Here is a 24,313-nt window from a genome sequence, read left to right on the forward strand (position 1 = left end):
CTGAACTGTTGACACAAGGCTGGACAAATGCTGCTGCTCTAAGATTTCTGCTCACTGGATCCGAACCAGGAAAACAACAACCCAAACCAAACCCTTCCTGCTCTCATTTATATTTACCTCTCTGGTAGAAGGCTGACTACAGAAACGGATTGAGCTGAAATGTAAAAGTCCAACGCCACAGAAAAGATTTAAAATAAAAGTTTACTACAGAGTAGAAGTGGGCAGACTTACAGCAGCTCTGTCGGCCCCGGCAGGTGAGGGGAGGACAGGTGAGGAAAGGTGAGACGGTTCGGGACAAATGGAGGATCTCAATGGGAACCAACTCCACACCTGGTGACTCAGCTGATCCGTTTATGAGCGGACTCTGACACCTGAGCTGTGCTTCCCCTCTCTGACTGTACTTTCAGATATATAAAGAAAACGGAGGTGTGTTGCAGCAATAAGGGTCCCACCCCGTTGCTGTGCCAACCGTGACTGTGAGCGGGCGTGGCGGGGTGGAGACGGCGGCGTTCATGTTGCTGCCTGCTGAACGAGTCCGCAGGGAAAATGAGACACAGCTCGTATTATTGCGGTCTGACAGTTTGTGTCTCATAGCGTTGCGACAGACTGAAAAGTTTAAAGGGCATTTTCTTTTTAGGAAACAAAAAGTAAAAGTAGTAAAGCTGCAATAAACTTCCAACAGCCCTACTTAAAAGATGCTGAAAAGTTTTCTGCAGAACGATTTTCTAGAAAAAACAACAAAATCTCTGAATTTTAAGTCAAAAAATTTCTAGAAAAAATGTTTGAGATTCTTAAAACAATCTCAGAAATTTTGTAGTGTCTAATAATTTTCCTTATTATTTGTTTATTTATTTTTATTTTTGGATTTGATTTCTTAATCTGGAACCTGAGTCCGAATTTCCTACCACAAACAAACAAAGGTGGCATAACAACAAAAAGAAAAATCATTCAAGCCTTGAAAAAACAAGGATATTTCTGAGCTCCAAAAGTCGAAATGCTGCAAGAAATTACACCAAAAGTTTTAGATTCATCGCAGAAATTTTCTAAAGAAAGAAAATATAAAAATAATTTCTGAGTATAAAAAGTCGAAAGTTTTCTTGAAAACATCTTTGAGAATAATCTCACAAATTTTCTAAGAGAAACGGAACATTTTTAGCTTTAAAATGTGTCTAAAAAAGACTAAAATGTGCAAACAAATATACTGAGATATTGAGCTTAATCTCAGAAATGTTATCAGAAAAGAAAGGACAGTTTTTGATCTCCAGGAGTCTAGTATTTACAGGAAAATACTCAAAAATTGTGAGATTATCTTGAACATTTCTGAGCTTCAAAAATAAAAATAAAAATCTTAAAAACATCTCAGAAATTTTAGGATAAATCTCAGAAATTCTCTAGAAAAACTAGCAAATTTCTGAGCTCCAAAAATCAGGAATTTCCTAGCAAAAACTCAGACATTTTGAGGTTAACCCCAGAAATCTAGAAAAAACGATAGAAAAAATTCAGGCATTTCGAATTAAATTCAGTTTGAATTGAGTAATTTCTTTCTACTTTTTAAATTTACTTGAGTAAAAATATGTTGAAGTTGTGCCAGTTTTACTTGTGTACAATTTTTGGTTACTCTACCCACCTCTGTGTAAATGTAAAACTTTATTTTCTCCTTCAAAATCATGACAAAATGCTATTTTATTGTAAATAAAGTTGGGGTGGAAGTGACGTTGAACGACTATTTCGTCACTTCCGTCAGATTCAACATGGAGCCCAGCGGTCTAAAGCTAAACTTCTGGGAGAACGGTCCAAAGCCCGGGCAGTTTTATTCTTTCCCTGGCACCAGCAGCACCGGGTCCGGAACATCATGCGGCCCGGTTAGACACACACTGTGAGTAGATGTCTGGCTCGGAACCAGAACCTCGTCTCGTAATGTTCGTGGAAGCCGAACACCGGTTCTGGTTTCGGTTTGATCTCCGCTGCTGTGCTGTATCATCATGGAGAAACGGCTGCTGCTAACCAAGGCTAAAACATTTAACAGTTTACCTCAGCATTAAGGTTTACGACTTTATTAAATTAAAGCAAACAGACACTTGGAGTTATTATATTAATTAAATAATAAAGATTATCAGACATTAGGTAATCTATTTAAATCTGTTTTTACACGTTTGATAAATCGTAACCTGTTAGCTAAGCTAGCTTAGACAGCAGATTGTTGTTGTTCCCAGATATAAAAAGTAAGATAATTACTTTAAAGACGGTCTGCAGTCTTTAAAGTAATTATTAGAATAATAAAAAGCAAAACTTTGAGAAAAAGCTTATGTTTATTATTTTATTTTTATCCTGATTTCCAAGAGTAGTTGAGTAGTACTATTTTACTGTTACGGAAATAAAGTAATTATAGGTGGCTATTACTATGCCTGTCACAATTAGAAATTTTGCTGAATGATAAATCATCCCAGTAATTATTACAATAAATGATAATATTGTTATTTTGAGACCATTTTCAAGTGATATATTTATAATGGCATAATAATGCAAGTTCACCCTCTTAAAGACTAACAAAATTACATTTAGTAAAAGGCACTAAACACTGGAACCGGAAGATATTTTAAATATCCAAAGTAAAACATGACAACCAAAACCAATTAATGAAACGGAAATAAAAACCACTTTGAACGGAAACCATAAATAAAATTGGTTATGATATACATGTAAACAACATTTTGCTTAAAAATGAAATAATCTCGTTTTAATTGCCTATTGTGACAGGCTTGCCTATTACTGACATATTCTGTGATTAAAATTCAAATAAGTAATTATGTTTTTATTAGCATGAAACCACCCAACTGGGGGTTTGAGAAGGCAAACAAAGAAACACAGAAACATATGTTGCTGTAATTTATATGGTAACAAAAGAGTAAGTAGACGTTTAGTAGTTTTGGAAAATCTTTATACATTTTTAGTTTTACTGCACAGAAACTGATCTTTGGGTGCTCCAGCTACGTTACTCATTAGGAATATTTTCACCAGGCAATGTTATGCAGATTCTATAGACTTTTACAGTCATGTCTATTATTGGATATTTCTTCTTTCTTTTTGCAGCAACCCGATGGTAACTGGAACATCGGTGCTCGGTGTGAAGTTCACAGGCGGCGTCATCATCGCGGCGGACATGTTGGGTTCTTATGGCTCTCTGGCTCGGTTCAGGAACATTTCCCGCCTCATGAAGGTGACGACCGCTGTCAACAAGAACAAGAAAACAGAAATTTATATAACTTAAAGCTAATGTTTTTTAATTGTTTGTTTTTTTAATAGGTGAACGACAACACCATCCTGGGAGCATCAGGGGACTACGCTGACTATCAGTACCTGAAGCAGGTCATTGAACAGATGGTGTAAGTTCCTCATTAACGATTAAAAACACAACCTGCTTAGAAACCAAACTTTAAGAATCTATAAATAACTCAAAACATCCCAATATGTTCATGTTTTTGTCATGGTCATTCACATTTACTAAACAGCAACACATTTCTCATTAGGATGGCCAAAGAAAACAACAATAAATGAGTTAAGAGACTAATATTTTAATTTCAGGGTGTATATATTAAGATGTCGTGTTATTGCGGCGCAATTTCAAGCTAGGTGGTTTGTGAGTGTTTTGTTAAATTGGTTAAGTCTGAAAAAAGTTTGAGAGACACCGCTCTGGATCTTACTGACACATTAGTCCTCTAATCTAATCCTGCAAACGTTCTTCAGATGATAGAAGGCCGACTGTGTAACCGTCTTTATGTGGCTCTGAAGGTTCAGGTCTGAGCTAGTTTCCAGCTGACTAGAGATCAGCTGGAAACTGATCTCTAGTTTCCAGCTGTAATAACTGAACCTGCGCGCTGACTCTGGATCGTTCTGGACGTAAATGTTGTTTCTGCTGTTAGCATCGATGAGGAGCTGCTCGGAGACGGCCACAGCTACAGTCCGAAGGCCATCCACTCCTGGCTGACCAGAGTGATGTACAACCGCCGGAGCAAAATGAATCCTCTGTGGAACACCGTGGTCATCGGAGGTTTCTACAACGGGGAAAGGTGAGCGCGCCACAAAATGTCCTCAAGGTCATTTTTCACTGTACTTTAATAGAAATAAATATTCTTTATTTTCACTCTGTGATCATGTTTTCTATGTAGGCAGAAGGTTTACTAATACTAAACACTGGATGTTAAATTATCAAAGGAGTTCATAATGTAAAAATACTTTATTAATCCCAAAGGGAAATGAAATAAAATTAGTAATAATAATTTTATTACAATAATAATAACTTTATTTAATAAAATTATCACATTTATAACATTTTATTATTTTAATTTTATAAATAAATTATAATTGTGTTTAATTTTACTAAATTAAATAAAAATTTAATTAAATAGAGTTGTTTTGATAAGCGATAATATCGTTGTTTTGAGACCATTTTAACGTAATGTAATGGTTGAGAACAGATTCTCAAAGATCAATAAACTTTGAATTGTAATGAACATTTAACACTTCAACTGGGAGACATTTTAAATATCCAAAATAAATAAACAAAACAACAGAACCAATAAATGAATTTAATTATGGATTATCCTTGAATATAATGGATAATGGAGACTAAAACACCGACTGAAGAGTTTTATCATCCAGTTTTTGATAGAAAAATAAAATTATTGTGTTTGTTTTAATTTATGATGTGATTAATTGATTTATTGATATTGTGACAGGCCTTGTAATACTGATTATAGTGACTAAATATGAACCAGCTGCTGCTCTTTCTTGCCCCTGCTGCTTTGTAAAACTTTATTAACTTCCTAAATGTTTTGTCTTCTCCAGTTTTCTGGGTTATGTGGACAAGCTGGGCGTTGCTTACGAGGCTCCAACAGTCGCCACCGGGTTTGGAGCGTACCTGGCTCAGGTGAGTCCCCATGTGAAAAGGGAAAACAACTTTTTATGATTTAAATGTTAAAAAAAGATTTGGGTTCATATGGGATAATTATGAATTCATTCAACCATAACTGTAGGACAAGGCGATGAATCAAATTTAGCTTTCTTTTTTCACCAGTGCATTCCTTCTGTTTCCATGGTAACAAGTGATGTCAGCAAGGCCAGGCTTCTTTTTATTTTGATAGGTCGACTCTATGATGGAGCATTAGGGCCAGGCTACGTTTTTTTTTCTTCAATGATGAGAACAAAGTTGTAATCTTATGAGGAATCCAGGATTCCCAGGCTATGTGATGTGAGTCAGGTCTCTGTGGATTGAAAGTGTTTGTTTTTAAATAAAAATTTTATTTGTTGTGCTTCCAGCCTCTTATGAGGGAGGTGGTGGAGAACAAGGCGGACATCAGCAAGCAGGAAGCCCGGGCTCTGGTGGAGCGCTGCCTCAAAGTGCTTTACTACAGAGATGCTCGCTCCTACAACAGGGTGAGTTCAGCTCACGTTTCCAATCGGACCCAGAGCCGAAGACAAACACCAACTGAGCTAAACTTTAACCAGGATCTCCCAAAAGCTCCGCCCGCACACCGCCTGTACAAAGCCACAGAATATGGAAAGAAACATAAACTTTTAGAAGGTTCTTATTCACTACTCCATAATTACTACATTCACTTAGCATAGAATATACTTCATTGACCCCAAAGTGGAAATCACTTTTTAGTTGACAAGCTACTATATTAATATTACAAATATAACCATAAATGATTTCTAAGTTTATAATGCATATAAATAACTGTGATGTAAATAATTTAAATATAACTGAATATAAATAAATAAGTTAAATAAATAAATAAAATAAGAAGCATGCAGATGGAAATATGTTGTATATTAATCTACAAATGAGTCCAGATAAAATTAGAAGATTATTTTAAAAAATACCATTTGATGTTAGATGGCTAAGAATCCTGTGGAAGAAAAAATGTATTGTCAGATAATCTATTATGACTTTGTTACCAGATATTTTTCTAATGTAATATTTTATATTAATTGGTTAAAATTTTGTTTTTTGCAGCAGTTCCTTTTGTTTTTTTCTTGCTTTAGGAAATAAGCAGCTTGATGTCAGAAACTAAACACCAGAAACAATGTTTAAATAAATAATTTTAAGGTATATCTTATAAAAAAAAAACAGATTGAAAAACAGAAAAAAATTGTGATTGAATTTATTATTATTTTTTTGCTATTGCATGTTTTTTCTCATGTTCTCTCCATCTTTCTGGGGTTCCTACAGCGCCCCCTGGCGGCCTTCCATTATAAAAAACCCACTGCTTTAATGGATTTTGCTTGTACTGAATGTGGGGATTTAATGTTTTAATGTTTTTATTCCAGCATGAGATTGCCATCGTGACCGAGGAGGGCGTGGAAATCATCGGCCCTCTGTCATCAGAAACCAACTGGGACATCGCTCATTTGGTCAGGTACGTCCAGGTCTCTTTGTAGACACAAATCCCTGTTGTTAGACCTTTTCAGGATAACTTCATGATCTTCACAGGGTGAAATTTTACTCCTGCAGTAACTTGTTTTTGTCTGCTTTCTCTTCAGCGGGTTTGAATGAAGACGAGTTGGAGCCGTTTCCCTGCTACATCAGAAATAACCTCCCACCATGCAACCTATCTATCCCAGCTTAGTTTCTTTCTGTTTATGTTCACTTTTGTAAAATGGAAGAATAAATACAATAAATAAAAAAACTATTGCAAATCTCATTTTATTTTATTTACTACCACTTCCTCTAAAAAGACGTGAAATCAATTTTTTTTAAGGTAAAATAAACACATTTTGTAACAGTTGACTATATATATATTTTACATTGAATCTAACTCTACTTTCAATCTAGTTATTTGCTTTATGTAAACATGAATGGTTTCTTTATGTAAAGATTTCAGCATTCATTAAATCAACCATTGCAAGAGTTGAATACATGATCAACTTTTTCAAATTGATTTACATCAGATTCAGCAATGAGTCAGGAAATGTTAACTTGATTGGCATTTTAAGTGCAAGTAAATATCAAAACATGTTTAAAATTCCTGAAACTAAACTCCTACCATTTTCACTTGATAAACTTAAGTGAGATATTTTATTTCTCATAAATAGAGGTGATCTTTTACGTCTTTTTTGATTAAAAGCTAATACAGAAGTGGAAAAAGATCAAAATAAACAGCAGCATGTTTTGTCCTACTTATTGTTTATTTATTTAAATAAATTTGAATTTATTGCGATTGAAATTGGAACGTCAGACAAAGAAAACTAAATTTTGTAATTGTTCTGAAAAACCGATATTGGTACATCTGTTTGATTTGTGTAACATCACTTTATGTTTAAAGACAAAACTGGAATATTGTCCGTAAACTATTTAATTGTTTAATAAATAACCGTAAAGGTAGAAAAGGAACGATATTCATATCTTTGTCTTATCAGGGGACTGTTACTAGGTGAATTTCATAAGATAAATTCATCTCTTTTGTAACTGGGCAGACCAGGACACGTTGCTCAATCAGAAAATTGTCTAACGAAAAAATTTTTCCGCTCAGCCAATGAGATGGTGCCGAATTTGGGTATCCAAGGGGATTTTTGACAGCGGACCAATCGCAATAGACGTTGCCTTTGTAGTCAGGCAGACACAGTACAGTCGTCCAATCACAAAAAAATCTGAAAGGGGATTTTTGCTGTATCTTGCTTCAGGTACTTTCTTTTTCTTTTTTAAAATAAATACTGCAATGTGAGTCACCCAGTAAGCCATACATTAATAGTATATTTAATTACCTATTACCTTGAAGTATTTTAAAATTCTAAATGACTCTCATAAACGTGTTTGGTAGGGCTTTCTTCGCTTGCTAGCTAATGCTAACGACACTATGTAGCTAACTGAGCAGTTAACCGCGTTAGTCGCTTTAATATCCGTGTCTTTTGGATAAAACGTATGTTTATATCCTCTGTAGATTCCGGATGTTCGTTAAACGTGTCCTCGATCAACCCAGCTATTAAATGTCTTTGCTTTTGCCAGCATCTGCGATGGATGTGAGTGTTGCCCGCTAGCCAGTTAGCTCCGCAGTAGCATGTACACTTGCGTCTGTGTGTGTTTTGTAGTAAATGGCAGGCACATGACCACAGGCGCTGCGCCCGCTGTAAACACGGCAGTCAGAGCTGACATGGGAGCTCCGGCATTTCCACTAAAACCCGGTGGGCTGTAAGGAGGGGCCGCGGCCGAGGACGGGCTGCGTTTGCTTCTGCTGTTTATGTTCCTTCCGCTCCTGTTGTGATAGTTTAGTTCACTAATACCCTGTCAGCCTGCATGTTCTTTACCCGGCAGCCAGCTGGCCTTTTTTATTATTACAGCCGGTCAGAGCGGAACCGGTTTGGATTCTGGGTTTAATGACAGCACGAAGCGATGCTAAAGCGAAGCGAGCGGCTTAATTGTTAAGGATGACAACTGTGTTGGATCAGAAATAAGTGGCTATTTAAACCGATTTTCTTCTGTCACTGAATCCTGAAGCTCAATTCTGCAGTCTTTGTTTGACAAAAACAATTACAAAAAAAGTTCGGCCCAGATTTACCTGTAGTACACACAGTATAGAGAAATATTTAGGTGTTGTGGTGTCACAGCCTGAGTTGTGTTTATTTTTTAGGCCTCCAATCTGCTATTTTGCAATAGACATATTTGTATTTTAAGCTGGAAGTCCGTGAAAACCTAAACTTTTTTTTTTCTTTAAAAATATATTCTTATAATAAAAAAAATGAAATAACATTTTCTAATTTATAAGAATTTTTAAAAATTTACTATATAAATGTTTCTTTGTGCTGCACCTTTTGGTGTTTTAGTGTTGGAGTTCAAAGACATTTTAATATTCACAATAGTGATTTTTTAAAAGCACTTTTTAGGTTGTGCAAACTCCTGCTGTCACTTCCATTTATTTATCAACCAATTGATAAATCAATCAGTGAACTGAACTATATGTTGAACAACATATCTTGAACATTTCACAGCAGATACTGCAAATTGTCAGTCAACAAAACAATATGAAATGAAAAGTAACTGGCACAAAAACACTTACACAAAGACAATGCAAATAAAAACGTCTGAAATATTTATTTTTGACCTAAAAATCTATTTTTAAATTTCATACAAAAAATATACAATTTCTAGAAAAAACAAGAAAAACTTAAAAAATCTTCGACTTTTGAAACTCCAAAAGTCGAAAATTTGATTCTTCACACTCAGAATTTCAATGTTTTTACTAGAAACTTTCTGATATTAATTTAAAAAAATTCTGAGTGTTTTGTAGCAAATTTTCAACTAGTTTTTTCTAGACAGTTTCTGAGGTTTTCATTGTCTTTTTTGTATCTACAACGCAGCTCTGTTACTGCGTTGTATGTTTCCAGTCAGTTTCCAGATATTGTTGTTTTAATGTGGCAGGTTTTTGTGCTTTCAGATGTTTGTTCTCAGCACAGGTTAGTCGGTCCAGATGTCAGAGGACCAGCAGCACCAGCGGGCCCACGCCTCCGACAGGGACAAGTGCGGCCTGGAGCCGGGGGAGGGCGACACAGAGCCCAGCATTTTGCTGCAAAAGCTGAGCAGCAACATCTCGTAAATCATATTAGAACTTCCTCGAAATGATCTGATGCTTTTTAAAGTGTTTTTATGTTACTTTTATTATTCTTGTCAATAAGAGAACTAAAAAAAATTGAGTAGTTTAAACTGAAAGTATGAGAAATGTAACTTTTAATGTGAGTTTTAGGCTTGTTTTGCAGAAAATATTTAGAAATGGCCAAATTGATTTCAGAATTTGAACTAGAATATTTAATCTCAAATGTTTAGTTTTATAACTAGAAATATTAAGAGTAATTTGAGCTTTTCCTTTTTTAGCAGCTGGGTGGATTGGAAATGAATATATTATTATTAAGAAGCAAACAGCTCCTTTTAGGTTAAATCAAGTCAAAAAATATAAACATATCTGAAAAAACTAATATTAGTTGGTGAAAATGATTACTGATGTATATTTAGTATGTTTTCACATAAACGTCTTTCTGTATAACTGAAATTTTAATGACTGGATTTGTTTTTTTCTTGCAGAAAGAACGTTCAGACCAAAGTGGATCAAATCTTGGTAAAAAAAAAACACAACATTTTTAATCTTAAATTTAAATGTTGCATCTGCAAAACGTAATGCAGGTTTGTTTTGTTTAACAGCAAGACGTTCAGCGCTTCTCAGACAATGACAAGCTGTTCCTGTACCTCCAGCTGCCCTCGGGGCCCAGCTCCGGAGACAAAACGTGAGAATCGTTTATGAACATTTTAAGTTTAAGTTTATGGCAGATTTAGGCTGATTGCTTAAATGTTGTGTTAAGTAAAATAGATGCATGATACCTGAGACAGGCTGTACCTGCTGTCAGACATTTTAATTATATTTTCACTTCTTTATCTCTAATACGTTATTGTGATTCTTGATATGGGCAATATGGCTTTTGCCCAGGGTGACAGGATCTGCATTAAAAGATGGAAAAAAAAACGTATGCAGCTTTTGTTATTCCAACTAATTGGAATAAATAATTTAAGATACAACTATGTAGTTTTGGTCTATTATGGGTGGCTGTTGTGCAATTTATAAAGTAGATTTTGTGCAGACCTGAATTATTTTTTACTTACAGTTTACAAATGCTCAAATAACCAAATAGGGTTTAAAACACACAAGCTTACAATAAACGTTTCTACTTGTTTACATATTTGAAATGTCTGAGATGTTGGGATGGAAAATGTGCTCAAGTATTGATTATAAAAGCAGCAAAAATAGTGTTTGATATGTAAAGTATAGCCAATTAGGTAAAAAAATATCAGTCTTCCCAGTAACAGTTGAAGATATTTTGAATTGTGGCAACTTTCTACAAAATGCTTCAAATTGGGCCAAAGTGATAAGTCGAAAGTAGAAAAAAATGACAAAATATTAAATAAAAATGAAAATAATTTAAATATTTCATAGTGAATAAAATGAAAATGAAATAAAGGTTCAGCATTTTAAAAAATTCTGCTCAACAATAAATGAACAATAATTAATGAAAAAAGTCTGAAAATGAGTTTTACAGGTTTAACTAATCATAAAATTTACATAATTGAAGCATCTTTGAGTGATCTAAAAAGTGCTGTACAAATTAGATGTATTATTATTATTATAACCATTTTTGGGTTGGTTGCTAGAAAGTATTTCGCCAAGTTTCATTAACAGTTGTGTCAGAGTCTGTTTCTAAGTAAAGCTTAAATAAAAGTGCACATTTATGGTTCTTCTTTACTATGAAACTAATATGAATAGTAAAAAAACACATTGTTAATTAAATAAAATAGGTATTTCCATTTTCTGCCTTTGCTTGCAGGCCAACTTTGTACTAGTTTTGAATTATAGTTATGGCCGCAAAACATCATTCCAATGGCCACAAATGGCCCAGGCGCCACACTTTGATCACCGATGGTTCAAGCCGTTGTTAGTCCAGTTTTCTTCTGATTCTTATCATTATTAATGGATGGTAGATGTATACCTGATGTGTGTGTGACACCCAGTGGTGGCGACCCGAGTTCATTCAACACAGCTGACCAGCTGCACACCTGTTACTGGATCCGGAGTCACCTGGAGGAGCATTCAGACACCTGTCTGCCCAAACAGGACGTCTACGAGACGTACAGGTGGGGAAACACACACAGACAGACACACCCTCATTACAACAACAACAAACACAGAGTAGCTGCGTTTCCATTAACCATAGAGTTAAAAAAGAAATTCAGGTAACACTCGCATCCATCGCAGTTTCTGGTAAAAAGCAAAGACATTTAATAGCTGGGTTGATCAAAAACACTTTTAGCAAACATCCGGAATCTACAGAGGATATAAACATGCGTTTGTGCCAAAAGATACGGATATTAAAGCGACTAACGCGGTAGCTATTCAATTAGCTGCATAGTGTGGTTAGCATTGGCTAGCAAGCGAAGAAAGCCCTACCAAACACGTGTGTGTCATTTTGTGATTTAAAAATAATTAAAAATAATAGGTAATTAAATAAACTATTAACGGTGACTCGCATTCAGATATTTTCTTTAAAAAGACAAAAAAAGTACCTCAATCACTACAGCAAAAATCCTCTTTCAGACTTTTTATGATTGGACAACTGTACTATGTCTGCCTGACTACAAAGGCAAAGTCTATTGCGATTGGTCCGCTGTCAAAAATCCGCTTGGATACTCAAATTACGCACCATCTCATTGACTGAGCGGAAAAAATTTTTTGTTAGACAATTTCCTGATTGGACAACGTGTCCTGGTCTGCCCAGTTACAAAAGAGATGAATTTCTCTTATGAAATCTACCCAGTAACAGTCTGCTGATAAAATAAAGATATGAAACGAACACAAAAACAAGTATTACAGTACTCGTACCAACTGCTCCATATCGAAATATATTTATTTCATAAAACTGCAATGGAAACACATTTCGAATCACAAGACTCATGTGATAATACTACTGACAGAGATGACAAAGAAGATTACAGGAAGTAGTAGGACGATTATGTTTTTTGGGGTTTTTTTGGACAATGTGCACCTCAAAGCATTAAACAGTTCATAAAAACTTTTGTATCATTCAAAAGTGTTGAATTATTAGCACTTCTGTAAAATCGGCATTTACAAGTTACCCATAATGCCGCATATTGCACTGCTCCCAAGTATAAGACGCAGAAGCCTCCTCTGATGGCTGAGTTATGAATATTTTATGTTACTGTTTATGTCCATCACTGCTGTGATTTTGAATGACTTATTAACATGTGATTTTAACTTTATTTATTGTTTAATGAAAACCGCAGTAGAAAAATTGTGTTTTTGACATTTGCAGAATATTGACAAAAATTTGCGCATATTTTGTAATGGAATCGCAACCTTTGATGTTCTGATGATGTAATCTGTGTGCTGCAGGAGGTACTGTGAGAACTTGCAGCATCGACCCCTGAGCGCTGCCAACTTTGGGAAGATCATCAGAGACATTTTCCCCAACATCAAGGCGAGGCGACTCGGCGGCAGAGGACAGTCCAAATATCCTTTAAACCGCTGCGTGAAGCAGCCTGACTCATTCTTTAGGTTTTAATCTGGTATTTTTGAAGATTTTCCACTTACTTTGATTTAATTAAAGATTTCAAAATGTAACAACCAAATTATTTGATTCAGGGGTACTTAAGGAGGGACAAAAATGCGCTGTACAATGGCTGTACAGGAGGCTGTACTTTTGCTTTTCAAAGATGTACGGTTGTATAATTACGCATTCTGCAGCCATTTTCACATGCCAGTGTAAACATTGAGTTTGGGGGATGAAAAGCAGCAGCTTATTTGGATTTAAAGTGACAGAGGCCCTAATACAGCTCATTCTGAAAGGAGCTCAAAATAGGCAGAACTAATCAGACGAAAATCTCATTATCTAAGGATGATTTTGTGCAAACAATGCAATGAACATGTTTTGTGCAGACCATAGATCTGTACTATCCTGTTCAAGGAAGGATAATAGTTCACGTTTAGCAATAAATCAGTGTATCAGGTTCTGATACAGCGGTAGTGTATCACTCCTCTTTCTCTATGTCTAGCACACATTTAATTTGTGGAAAGTTTCTGAATAAACTGAATAATGGGACGATGCTTTGCCAAATCTCATGAATTTATGCTTGTTATAAAAGTCAAAATTCCCTGCAGCTGTTTACGAGTGCAGCTGCAAAATGTCTGAATGATGTAATGTTTAAGGTTGAATTTGAGCCCAGACCGTCCAGATTATTGATGATATTTTCATCTGCTACAGTTTAAACCCACCATGCTGGTTATATTATGGTAAGATGTAGCACAGGAGTTTTAAACGTGACATATTATGCTTCCTTGGACAAATTAGGATAGGTATAGGTTCTATACAAAATATGTTCATTACATTTTTTGCATAAAATCATTTTTAGATGATGAGATTGTAGTCTGGTTCCTTTCAGAATGAGCTGTTTTAGGGCCTCTTGTCACTTTAAATCCAAATAAGCTGCTGCTGGCCACACTGCCCAACTCAACATTTACACTGTTACGAGAAAATGGCTGCAAACAGATGCTCAATTATACAACTGTACACCTTAGAAAAGCAGAAGTAGAGCCTCCTGTATAACCATCAAGAATGCAGCAAGTGGCTTCTGGATGGTGAGTCAACCTCAAAACATTTGTCTATTGCAGCAGCCATTGTAAAACCAGCTGACTAAATGTGCTGGAACTCAGTTTGGGTTGCTAGGTAACGACCTGGGCTTGGCTGGGGTTGCTAGGTAATGGCGCAGTGCCTGTAGAATGTGAAAGTAATTTCCGCTATCAGTAATAATGTGTCTATCTGAGGATTCCTCTGGTCATTTTCTTTCATTAGAGCCTCATTGATGACTGTTTGTTGACGCACTGAGGAGTTACAGTCATTTGAAGTTTGTATATCAGGTGTTGTCCATGTGTGCCATTTGGAGACGCCAAATGGCACACATGGACATGGACAACACCTGTACATCCTCAAAAATAAACATGTCCAAAATGACGTTTCTTTTTGTGCCATCTTGATCCGTCTTGAAATCCACAAGCGAAATACTTTATTCTACAGATTTATTGTGTTTTCCAGTCCATACATTCAACACTCAATGTGCATTTACAAGAAATGAAAATGAAAAATCTGGGTGAATCAAAATTGTTCTATTTCTTTTGTGTTATAAACGTAATAGCTACAAACTACTTACAGTTAAAGTATTTTTGACTGCAAAAATAGAAAATTTAGCTTGTCATCTTCATAAAGAGACCAAGCTTTTGCATTTACTTCAAATTGTTCAAGAACAACAGCTGATTTAATTTGGATATGCCTTTTCGGCCATTTTTGGTGATTTTGGTACCGCCAGTTAAGGGGTTACTCCTGAATTTGACCAATTACCAGCTGCTTAGAGCTTAATGTTATCTAATATGTATCACTGCAGCATACATTAGATTGTTAGAGTGAATCAGATGGCTGCAGTTGCTGGTTGAATTCCTTAACCTGTGTGGCTGATACGTACTGTTATAGTGGCATCAGGAGGAAGACGGTTCTGAACATGCCTCTGCTGCCCAACCTGGACTTGAAGAACGACCCGGTACTCACACACTAACTATAAACCAGTAGTACATCTGTAAACCAGTACTACCAATCCTACTCCACCACGTTATTATGTAAACTAGAGCTGGATCTCAATAACTGGTCAAAAATGATACAAAAATGATCTAGAACTACAATTAACAATTATTTTAGTAATCGATTATTCTGTCGATTAAAAGGTTGGTATAAATAATAATATATGAAGCTGATTAAACCAATTAATTGTTTTAAGCCTAAAGTAAATTTTATGTAGCAAGATAATAAGAATGGTTACTTAGTGGGTTTATTTAATATTGTTACATATACTTTTTTTAAGCTTTGTTTTTTATTTAGCTGGCTAAATGGCAAAAAGTCACTTTTGAGCAGAAACAGTTTTAGCTGTAGTTCTAAAAATGTTTCTTCTTGGAGTCGTGAAGATTTTGTGACTATTGACACATTAAATGTATGTATCTATCTATAAAATAATTGTTTAAATGTTAAAACACAAATTTTAAAAAGTTCAATCTCATGTTTTGAGGTTTTAGGTTCAGGAACTTCGGACAAAAGTAAATAGATAATTGTTACAGTTGATGTTTATTGTTGTCAAATTACCTTTTTAGGACTTAATTTGTCCACCATTTTGGAAAACGATCAGTGTTTTTATTTTAAGGTAATGAATAACTGATCAATGTATAAATAATCCCAGTTTAACTGATTTCCTGCTCTCTGTGTTGCTCCTGGTCTCCAGTCGGAGCTGACCGAGCTGGTCCAGACCTACAAACAGGAAGTGACGGAGGCGGCCTGCGAGCTGATCTGTGATTGGGCCCAGAAGATCCTGAAGCGATCCTTCGACACGGTGGTAGAGATCGCTCGCTACCTGATCCAGGAGCACATTGTCAACCCTCGCTGCAACCAGGCCAAGCTCGTCACGTCCGCTGCGCTCGCAGGTCTGACCAGTTACGCCATTACAAACTGGTTTTTGTTTTTGGTAATCTGGACAAACTTGTGTAGGTCAGACTTTTTACCCCAGTCATTCTCTCCCATGTTTCAGATCATCAAACGAATTTTTACACCAGACAAAAATTCTTTTAGGCCAGTGGTTTGTAATCTGTTTCTCTTAATAGCTTTGGCAGAAAGTAACTTAAAAAAAAAACACCTAACTAATATATTTTAATAAACAGATAATAAATGTTTTAGCACCTTTTTTTTTTTTTTTGATGAAATAATTCCACAAAAAATCCACCAAAGAATGACTCCAAAACAAGCCGTGATATTTTTTTAGGTCTTTTTTCTATAGTCATTGGCTTGGAAACTATTTGCTTTTCTAAAATCAGAAATCAGCTTAATTGGCCAAGATTGTGGCCCAAATAAGAATGAATTCAGTGTCAGACATTAGGTATAAATATATAATATATGTTATTTGCTTGATATTTATTTTTTTTATTCCGTCATTTTTAAATTACAATGCATGTTTATAGTTATATGTATGTCTATATATTCACATTTTTAAATAGATTTTTTTACATATAATTTTTTATTGCTTATGGTTATATTTGTATTATTAATATTTATCACCTTGTATGGAGTAGCTTGTCAATTTATAAGCAATTTCCCCTTGGTGATCAATAAAGTCTATTCTATTATATTCTATTCTATAAACTTTAATCTGTTAATCAGGTTTATTTTTACAGCACATTTGAGCAACAAGGTAGTTCAAAGTGCTTTAAATCGTAAAAACTGAAAATATAAAATCATTAAACATTACATTTTGTACAGTGCCATCGTTAAACTCTCGTGGAAATAAATATTTTTTACAGTATTTTCTATAAATATCAACAGACCATCAAAGATAATGTATCAATCGAACTCATTGCAAACTTCTTTGCTAGTTCTAAGCTTGTGGCTTGCTTATAGTTGTCATAGCAACTCCATAGCAACCGCCTGCCAAGATGGCCGTCGGTTACAAAGTTCACAGAGCTACGTATTCCCTCCAGAAGCTGGAATTAGTGTTTGTGGTGTGGACAGCTGTCTTTTGTTTGTTTATTGATCAGTTACAATAACAAAGGCAGAACAAATTTATTTGTTAAAAAATTAGTTCTTTCATGTTGTTCAAAGGTTTCGACACAACAGGTAATGAGGTTAACCCTTGATTTATTCCGCAGAAGTGTTTTATTTCCAATTATAAGGATTTAAACATATTTTAATGTGAACACTGCAGTGATCGTAAAAACTCTTCTTCTGTGGTTATTTGTCGTCTTTCTTCTGCTCCTCAGGCGGTCCAGCTAAAACCCATAAAGTCATAAAGAAAACTCCTGTGATGTCTCCAGCTGACGGAGACGGAGCCGCAGACCAGAAGGTTTGTTTCCGACCGATCGCTCTCCTCGTTGAGCTGCGCCTGCTGCCGCTCACCGCTGCTTCCTGTCTGTTTACAGAAGGAACAGGGAGACCTGTGCTCGTCCTCACCCAAGATGTCTTCTGGGGACAAATCCACATCAGCCGTCCCCAAGCCTTCCTCAGCAGACGCCCCGCCTCCTCTTCCTCCTCCTCCTCTTCCTCATTCCTCCTCTACCTCTTCTGCCTCTCTGCAACCAGCAGTGAGTTAACGACCCGACAATTTAATTTTCTAAATGTAGCTGAGATGTAGATAATGAGGCACATAAACAAGTAAAGATCCTACAGTCTGGCCCTAATATGTGCTAAAATATACAGAAGGGATTATTGGGAAAAAAATCCACTTATAAAAATATTTCCTGTTATTTTTAATTTAAAAGCGAGGAAAAAAACAAATTAAAATCAGAAATAGTAAGAAAAGAATTTAAAATTTCATTTTTCGGTCATATTGCCTCGCTTTAGTGGAAACAGATAGCGCCACATTAAAGCTGCAGTATGTAAGTTTTAAAAATATGTTATTTTTACATATATGTTAAAATTGTCACCATGTTGTAATTGTTTAATATGAGACAGAAAATCTTTGAGATTATCAACTTTTCCACTTCCTCCTAGAGCAATTTTTACTGTCTGAAGAAATGCATCACTCCCAAAAAAACAGCCAATGAGGTCCGGGAGGCAGGTGTTAGCGCTGCCAATCAACCTCGTGAACATGTTACAGGAAATCCGGTGGGCATGCTAACTAGCCTTAGCATTCGAGGCAGGCTATGAACCAGCTGTAGCACTGCAGATGGTAAAGGAGAGAGTGTGAACATCAGAGTGATTGACAGCGCTAAGACCCTCCTCCTGTCTCTGATGGCTTGTTTCTGACTGAGTGGTTTATTTCTGCAGTTAACATTTGGAGAAATGCTAGACGATATAAAACTGTCATCATGATTTTAGCAAATAAGTAAAAACATTTTCTTTATAAAAATTACATAAACTGTGAAGTTTGTGGTTGAAGTTAACAAGGTGTGGAAAAGGTTCAAAGGGTGTGATTACTTTCTCAAAGCAACGTAGGTCAGTCTACAGGCAGGATTAAATGTTTTTCAGTGTTTGATGAATCAACATGGCGGCGTGGTTTGACGCGTCTCCGTTGGCGCTGCAGGTGGATGCGTTCATGAAGCAGTTACCCAGAATCCTTCCTCGCAGCACCGTTCCCGACAAGAGCTTCTCCGTCCGCTCCGCTGTGCCCCCACCGGTGCCGGTGGACGCCGCCGTCGGCGTGCCGTCTGCACACGGAGGCACCGCCGCCATCACAGCTCCTGCCAACAGCGGTGGGGTGAAGGTCATCACCATGACGACGCTGCCCCAGCAACAGGGCAGGACGCTGCCGGTGATGATTCTTCCTCAGAGCTGTTTGTCCTTTGAGGCAGAGAAGGTAGCTCCACCCCCTTCTCTGTCTGCCCAGCAGCACACCGTGGCGGCGCCGACCTCGGTGGTCCAGAAAGCTCGGGGCGCCGCCGCCAAGCGACCCCAGGAGGGGGAAGTGTCGTCCATCGGTGTCTCAGCCGCTTCCTCTCTCAGCACTTCTCCGGTTAAACGGAAACGTGGCCGGCCGAGGAAACCCAGACCGGAAGACGCGGTTCCATCCCCATCTCCTCAGCCGCCGCCGCCTCAGCCGCCGATCATCACGCCACTGACCGGCGGCGTCATCCAGAAGGCGACCTCCTCGTTGTCGTCCGCCGCGCAGACGGTGGTGGAGCTGGTGATCCAGGAGCCGCCGGGGCTGGTTCTGGGTCAGCTGCCCGCCATGTCCGACCCGGCCCACCGGCTGGTGGACCCCCGTGGCGTGGTGGTGCAGTGCCAGCCGGGCGGCGCCGCCGACCCGGACAGCCAGGTGAGGCCTGTGCTGCTCTTCCACAGTCCTGGGAACCCCAGCTGGGAGCGGACCCCCATGGTGGAGGTGATCCAGAAGGCGCCGAGGCCGAACAACAACAGCGGTGGCGGCGGCGGGTTCGGCATGGCTCCGTTCCCGCCGCTGCCCGCGGCCACGCTGCATGAGGAGCAAGGCGAGGTGGAGATCACGCTGACGCCGGTGGAGGTTCACGTCAACCCGCCACCTGCCTCCACCTCCTCTGCTGCTCCTGCCTCCTCCCTCTCAATCTCCTCCACCATGGTGGTAAAGATTGAGGAGGAGGAAGTAGACAACAGCCCCTCCCCCCAGAAAGGAGGACATTAGCTTTCATCAACCACCTACTTCTGTATTCACTCAGATTTTACCTCAAGGCTCCCGCCCCCTCCTCCTTCCATCCTTGTCCTGATTGGTGGAAATCCCAGATTGGCTGGAGCACGAAAGCCAATCCAGTAGGATAAATGAAGCCAGGAAGTCTACACTTTTACTGCATGTTTGTTTGTGAGCGACATGTGGTTTACACTGCAAAACCACAAAATCTTACCAAGGATTTTTGGTCTAGTTTCTCAAGCAGATATCTTAAACTTGAAACAAGACAAAACTAACTTACAAGTAAGTTTTCAGCAAGATATAGGAGCTTGTTTTAAGTCAATAATTCCTTAATTTTCTTTTTTTTTAAAAAGTGCTTGTTCGGGATGTGCTGTGGTGGCGCAGGGGTTAAGCACAACCCACATAAAGAGGCCTTAATCCTCGACACCGCTGTCGCAGGTTCGATTCCCGGCCTGGCGACCTTTGCCACATGTCTTCCCCCCCTTCTCTCATTACCCACTTTCCTGTCAATTAACTATCAAATAAAGGCCACTAGAGCCAATAAAACCTTTAGAAAAAAAGTACTTGTTCCACTGGCAGATTTCTTCACTTGTTTCGGAGCTGGCAATGTACCGTTACCTAGCAACGCCAGCCAAGCCCAGCCTGTCACCTAGCAACCAGTTCTAGTTCCACTAGCATAGCAAGACTTTTTTCCCCTTCGACATTTGTCCCTGTTAAATAAACTAATAAATGAAATGAAATGTTATAACTGCCACTATTACTAGTTGTTTTTCATCAATATTAAATAATTATTGACTTAAAACAAGCAGCAATATTTTCCTGAAAAGTTACTTGTAAATTAATTTTGTCTTATGTCAAGTGCACTAAGATATTTACTAGACCAAAGATACTTTTTTCTTTTTATTCTGTGTTTTTACAGTGTACATCTGAACCACTTCTTGTTCCTTCTTCCTTCCTTGCCTTATTTGCTGTATTTTTAATCCTCCCAAAAATTTCTGTGTTGCAGTATGTTTGTCTGTACTTAACTTTAAAAAAAAGAAAAAAACTGAACGATAATTGTACTAAAGAAATAACACTGCAAAAAAACAAAATCTTACCACGTAATTTTGGTGTAAATCTCTTGGTACATTTGAAATGAGACACAATTAAGTAACGGGTAACTTTTCAACAAGATACAGGAACTTGATTGAGTCAGTAATTCCTTTATCTTAATGAAAAAATGTTGGTTTGCCTGGCAGACTTAAACTAAAATCAAGGATTTTGTTCCTTGTTACAAGTAAAATAATTTGATCTACTTTGTATTTTTCATCAATATTAAGGAATTATTGACATATCTTGCTGAACAGTTACTTATAAGTTACTTTTGTCTTATTTCACGTGTACTAAGATATTTGCATGTTATCACTTGGTAAGATTAAATTTTTTTGCAGTGTAAAAGAGGAAGAACGGAAGGTGCCATGTTTGTGAAACGGGTGTCAGGTGGTACATACGGGTTAGATCCTTCTAAAGGTTCTCTGTGCTAAATGAACCAGAACCAAGCTTTGATTCACCGGTAGTTCATACAATTTATTCCTGAGGAAGTTGTTGAAGTTCTAATAATATTTAACAATTTGGTAAATGTGAATTAAAGCTTGGTTCTGCTCTGCTCTTCTAAAGAGTTCCTTTGTTTTAGCAGATTTGTGTTTTTATCTGAGTGAGCTTTGTACATGTCTCTGATTGTGTGTTTGAAAAACTAAAAGCTTAAATTTACTCATTACTCAGAATAATATATCAAGTAAATTTTGTCGTTTTATATAGAAAAACAACAGTTTTATACATAAACTTAACAAAGTCAGAATTATTCCAGAAAACGTAGCTGGAGAGTTAGAATCGCTCTTGTAGATTTCAAAAGATTTATTCGTAAAAAAGAAAAATCTGGAACATAAGAGGTTGAGTTTGAAAATGTGAGGAAAGCTGCAGAAACAGAAAAGGTTTCCTGTAAATCGAGAACCAAAAAATTACACTTTTATTTGACTGTCAGCTAAAAGGCTTCAGCTGTTTGCTTAATTTAAAACTGAATAAATGTTGATGTTTCATTAAAACATGCAGAATTGACCCAAATATTGCAGTTTTCTTTAATTAAACATTAGCCCCTTTCAGACCATACTGTGGTTAGAAACGTTCCAATTAAATCTGCTTTTTAAGGGTCATTTATATCACATAAGTTCATCATGTAAGTTACATCACCCTGATATGACTGTATTTGTACAATAATTTACAACAGACGCATTTAACTCATCCAACTACTTTTATTTGTTTTAGAAGAAGCAACAATTACTCCCAACTCTTGGAATAATATGTTGTAATTATTACATGGAATTATAACATTTAGATATTTTGACTTAAGCAAATTTACACATTTGCAAAAATTTTGTGGTGCTTGGCTGGAAGATATGGCTTAAAAATAACATTTCAGATTTTTCCATACCATACAGTACCAAAATTGCTAACAGAAAATGTTTTCAAACATTGGCTTTATGTTTGAAAAGCCAAACTTAGTTTTAGTTTTAACTAAAACTAAGTTTGTTAAGATCAGGCCATCAAAAATTTTGTTAAATTACAAGAATATTGTTATGATATTAGCAGAATAAAGATGCATTTTTACCAGAAGAATGTCTTTAAATTATGAGAAAATAGCTTATAGTCGATGATCCGATCAGTCTGTGTGTTTTTTTTTGTTTAAAATAGTTTCAAGGTCCTATTTTATTTTTTGCAGTCAATGATAATTTGTTGCTGATTAGCTAAAGCACCACATATGTCCTTATCTTTAAAAACTGATACCAAAGTATAACTTCACAAGATGCTCAACATTCCTCATTTAATTTTTTTGTTTATTTTTGTCCTAATATTACAATTGTATTCTTTCATTGTTATGACTTTATTGTCATAATTATAGAAAGAAATTTAAAAATAAAAATTGAAAATCCAAATAAACAGAAGCTGTGAAATGCACTTGGCAAACAAGATGGCCAAAACACATTGGAAACCCATTTTTCCACATTTTAAAAAAGATTTCCAATAAAAATCCAGACTTTTCCAAAAATTTAAATCTTCAACAATTACAAATTTTATTAATCGATAAATTCGAATTTTCCCCCAGCCTGATGCTTCACTACTTTAAACTCCAATAAAAACTGACGGTGTAGAAATTTTCTTTCTGTCTTCCTGTTTCTTGGTCCGAATGATTCAAATGAAGGCAAAAATTCAAAAGAAAATACTGCGATCACAGGTTGAAATGTATGATCTGAAAGGGGCTACTGACACTGAACAGAACTTATTAAAATAACAAAAAAATATTAAATTGGGAGAATAAATCACGCAATGCAGGCTGTGAGCTAAAGAAAATTATAAATGCTAAAAATAAAAGCTTCAGCTCAGGCACTAGTAGAGCAAAGCACAATGTAATCTGCCACATAGCACCAACACATTGAGATGCAGTAAAATGTATTAATTACTGGGTGATATTTGCGCTGTTGCTGGTTTCTGTGGTGAAGTTTTAGATTACACGTTTAACCTACGGGTTGCTTCGCTGTTGTATGTTGCCATTGTGACCTTTGCTCTAATTCCAGCCACCTGTTGCAGCTACATCGCAGTCAGCAATGTGACACCATTTTCTTACGTTCTTTGATGGCTGTCGAAGAAAATAGTTTTGCTGCCTTATTTTGACGTGACTTTTGCTAAGCTTAAGTTCAAATATCTCAATATATAAACCAAGTAACTCAGGACTGTTGGATAAAGAATAGAGGGAAAAATGTTGCTGAAGGAGTAAATTTCCATCAAAAAAATGCAGAAATTTGTCAGTTGCGTTTATATTCTTTTTTGCAAAAAAAAGTACAGTTTTCACTCATTAAAGTCAAAATTGTACAATATTAAAACTTGGAAAAGTAAAAAAGAAGTTTACTGAGGTTAAAAAGTCGGATACTTGCGACAAAATAATTACAATTGAGTTTGTAAGCGTAGAAGCACATGAGGATTTTTTTCAGAGTGAATTGTAGATTTTATCTCTTTATCTGATACCAACATGGTTCTGGTTTTAATTGTGGAAAATTGACTTATGTTTCTTCAATGTCAGTGAATATCCACGTTTTTTTCTTGTAAATATGTGAAATTAATCTCAAAACTTACACAAGTTTTCTCGGGTGAAAACTTACTCCTTCTGAAACATTTTTTCCGTTCTTTTAACCTTGAGATGAACATTTTCAACGAAAACATCTCAGATCTCTCAGACGTTTTCCCAGATCTCGGTATTTTTCTCACAGTTGATATGCAAAACAGAACATTTCTTCTTTCACCTTCTCATTTTTGGAGGGAGTTGCCATGGGAACGTCACATTGCTGACACTCTTCACCTCTACCAAACGTTCTGTCGCTCCACTGGCAGGCGTCTTTTTCTTCTTCGTTGGTGCTACAATGCCATAGGGCTCCATTACTTTGTCTGTCCTGCCTGTTTTTCCACGATGTGACCCCAATTTTTAAAAAAAAAAAAAAAAACAAAGAAAGAAAAAAGCCAGTTTGTGGACTTGTGTAAAATGTGTTTCCC

The 24,313-nt window shown here is 36.6% G+C and overlaps 2 protein-coding genes across 3 annotated transcripts; both read left to right on the forward strand.

Annotated features, from left to right (window-relative positions):
* The first annotated feature begins 1,727 nt into the window (after positions 1-1,727).
* psmb4 (proteasome 20S subunit beta 4) lies at positions 1,728-6,693 on the forward strand. Its single transcript, XM_028037050.1, has 8 exons — positions 1,728-1,876; positions 3,091-3,217; positions 3,304-3,383; positions 3,921-4,067; positions 4,846-4,927; positions 5,317-5,433; positions 6,331-6,419; positions 6,544-6,693. Exons 1-8 carry the CDS (start codon positions 1,752-1,754, stop codon positions 6,554-6,556), a joined length of 780 nt encoding a protein of 259 aa, XP_027892851.1. The 5' UTR covers positions 1,728-1,751; the 3' UTR covers positions 6,557-6,693.
* Positions 6,694-6,807: 114 nt separating this feature from the next.
* rfx5 (regulatory factor X, 5) lies at positions 6,808-19,990 on the forward strand. Of its 2 annotated transcripts, none has more exons than XM_028037048.1 (11): positions 6,808-7,683; positions 9,432-9,586; positions 10,073-10,106; positions 10,190-10,272; positions 11,549-11,671; positions 12,948-13,064; positions 15,064-15,142; positions 15,872-16,070; positions 17,397-17,479; positions 17,556-17,717; positions 18,659-19,990. In XM_028037048.1, exons 2-11 carry the CDS (start codon positions 9,465-9,467, stop codon positions 19,730-19,732), a joined length of 2,076 nt encoding a protein of 691 aa, XP_027892849.1. In that variant the 5' UTR covers positions 6,808-7,683; positions 9,432-9,464; the 3' UTR covers positions 19,733-19,990. The 2 variants fall into 2 exon arrangements, with proteins under 2 accessions (XP_027892849.1, XP_027892850.1); XM_028037049.1 differs by lacking the exon at positions 6,808-7,683 and adding an exon at positions 7,745-8,019.
* Positions 19,991-24,313: the final 4,323 nt, after the last annotated feature.

This window comes from Xiphophorus couchianus, chromosome 13 (assembly GCF_001444195.1).
Source record: "Xiphophorus couchianus chromosome 13, X_couchianus-1.0, whole genome shotgun sequence".
Taxonomy (NCBI): Eukaryota; Metazoa; Chordata; class Actinopteri; order Cyprinodontiformes; family Poeciliidae; genus Xiphophorus; species Xiphophorus couchianus.

Coding starts and splice junctions, on each gene's coding strand:
- psmb4 (XM_028037050.1), top strand. CDS start 1,752: ATGGAGCCCAGCGGTCTAAAGCTAAACTTCTGGGAGAACGGTCCAAAG. Junction 4,068..4,845: donor GGTTTCTACAACGGGGAAAG/GTGAGCGCGCCA, acceptor TGTCTTCTCCAG/TTTTCTGGGTTATGTGGACA. Junction 5,434..6,330: donor ATGCTCGCTCCTACAACAGG/GTGAGTTCAGCT, acceptor TTTTTATTCCAG/CATGAGATTGCCATCGTGAC.
- rfx5 (XM_028037048.1), top strand. CDS start 9,465: ATGTCAGAGGACCAGCAGCACCAGCGGGCCCACGCCTCCGACAGGGAC. Junction 16,071..17,396: donor CACGTCCGCTGCGCTCGCAG/GTCTGACCAGTT, acceptor TCTGCTCCTCAG/GCGGTCCAGCTAAAACCCAT. Junction 17,480..17,555: donor ACGGAGCCGCAGACCAGAAG/GTTTGTTTCCGA, acceptor GTCTGTTTACAG/AAGGAACAGGGAGACCTGTG.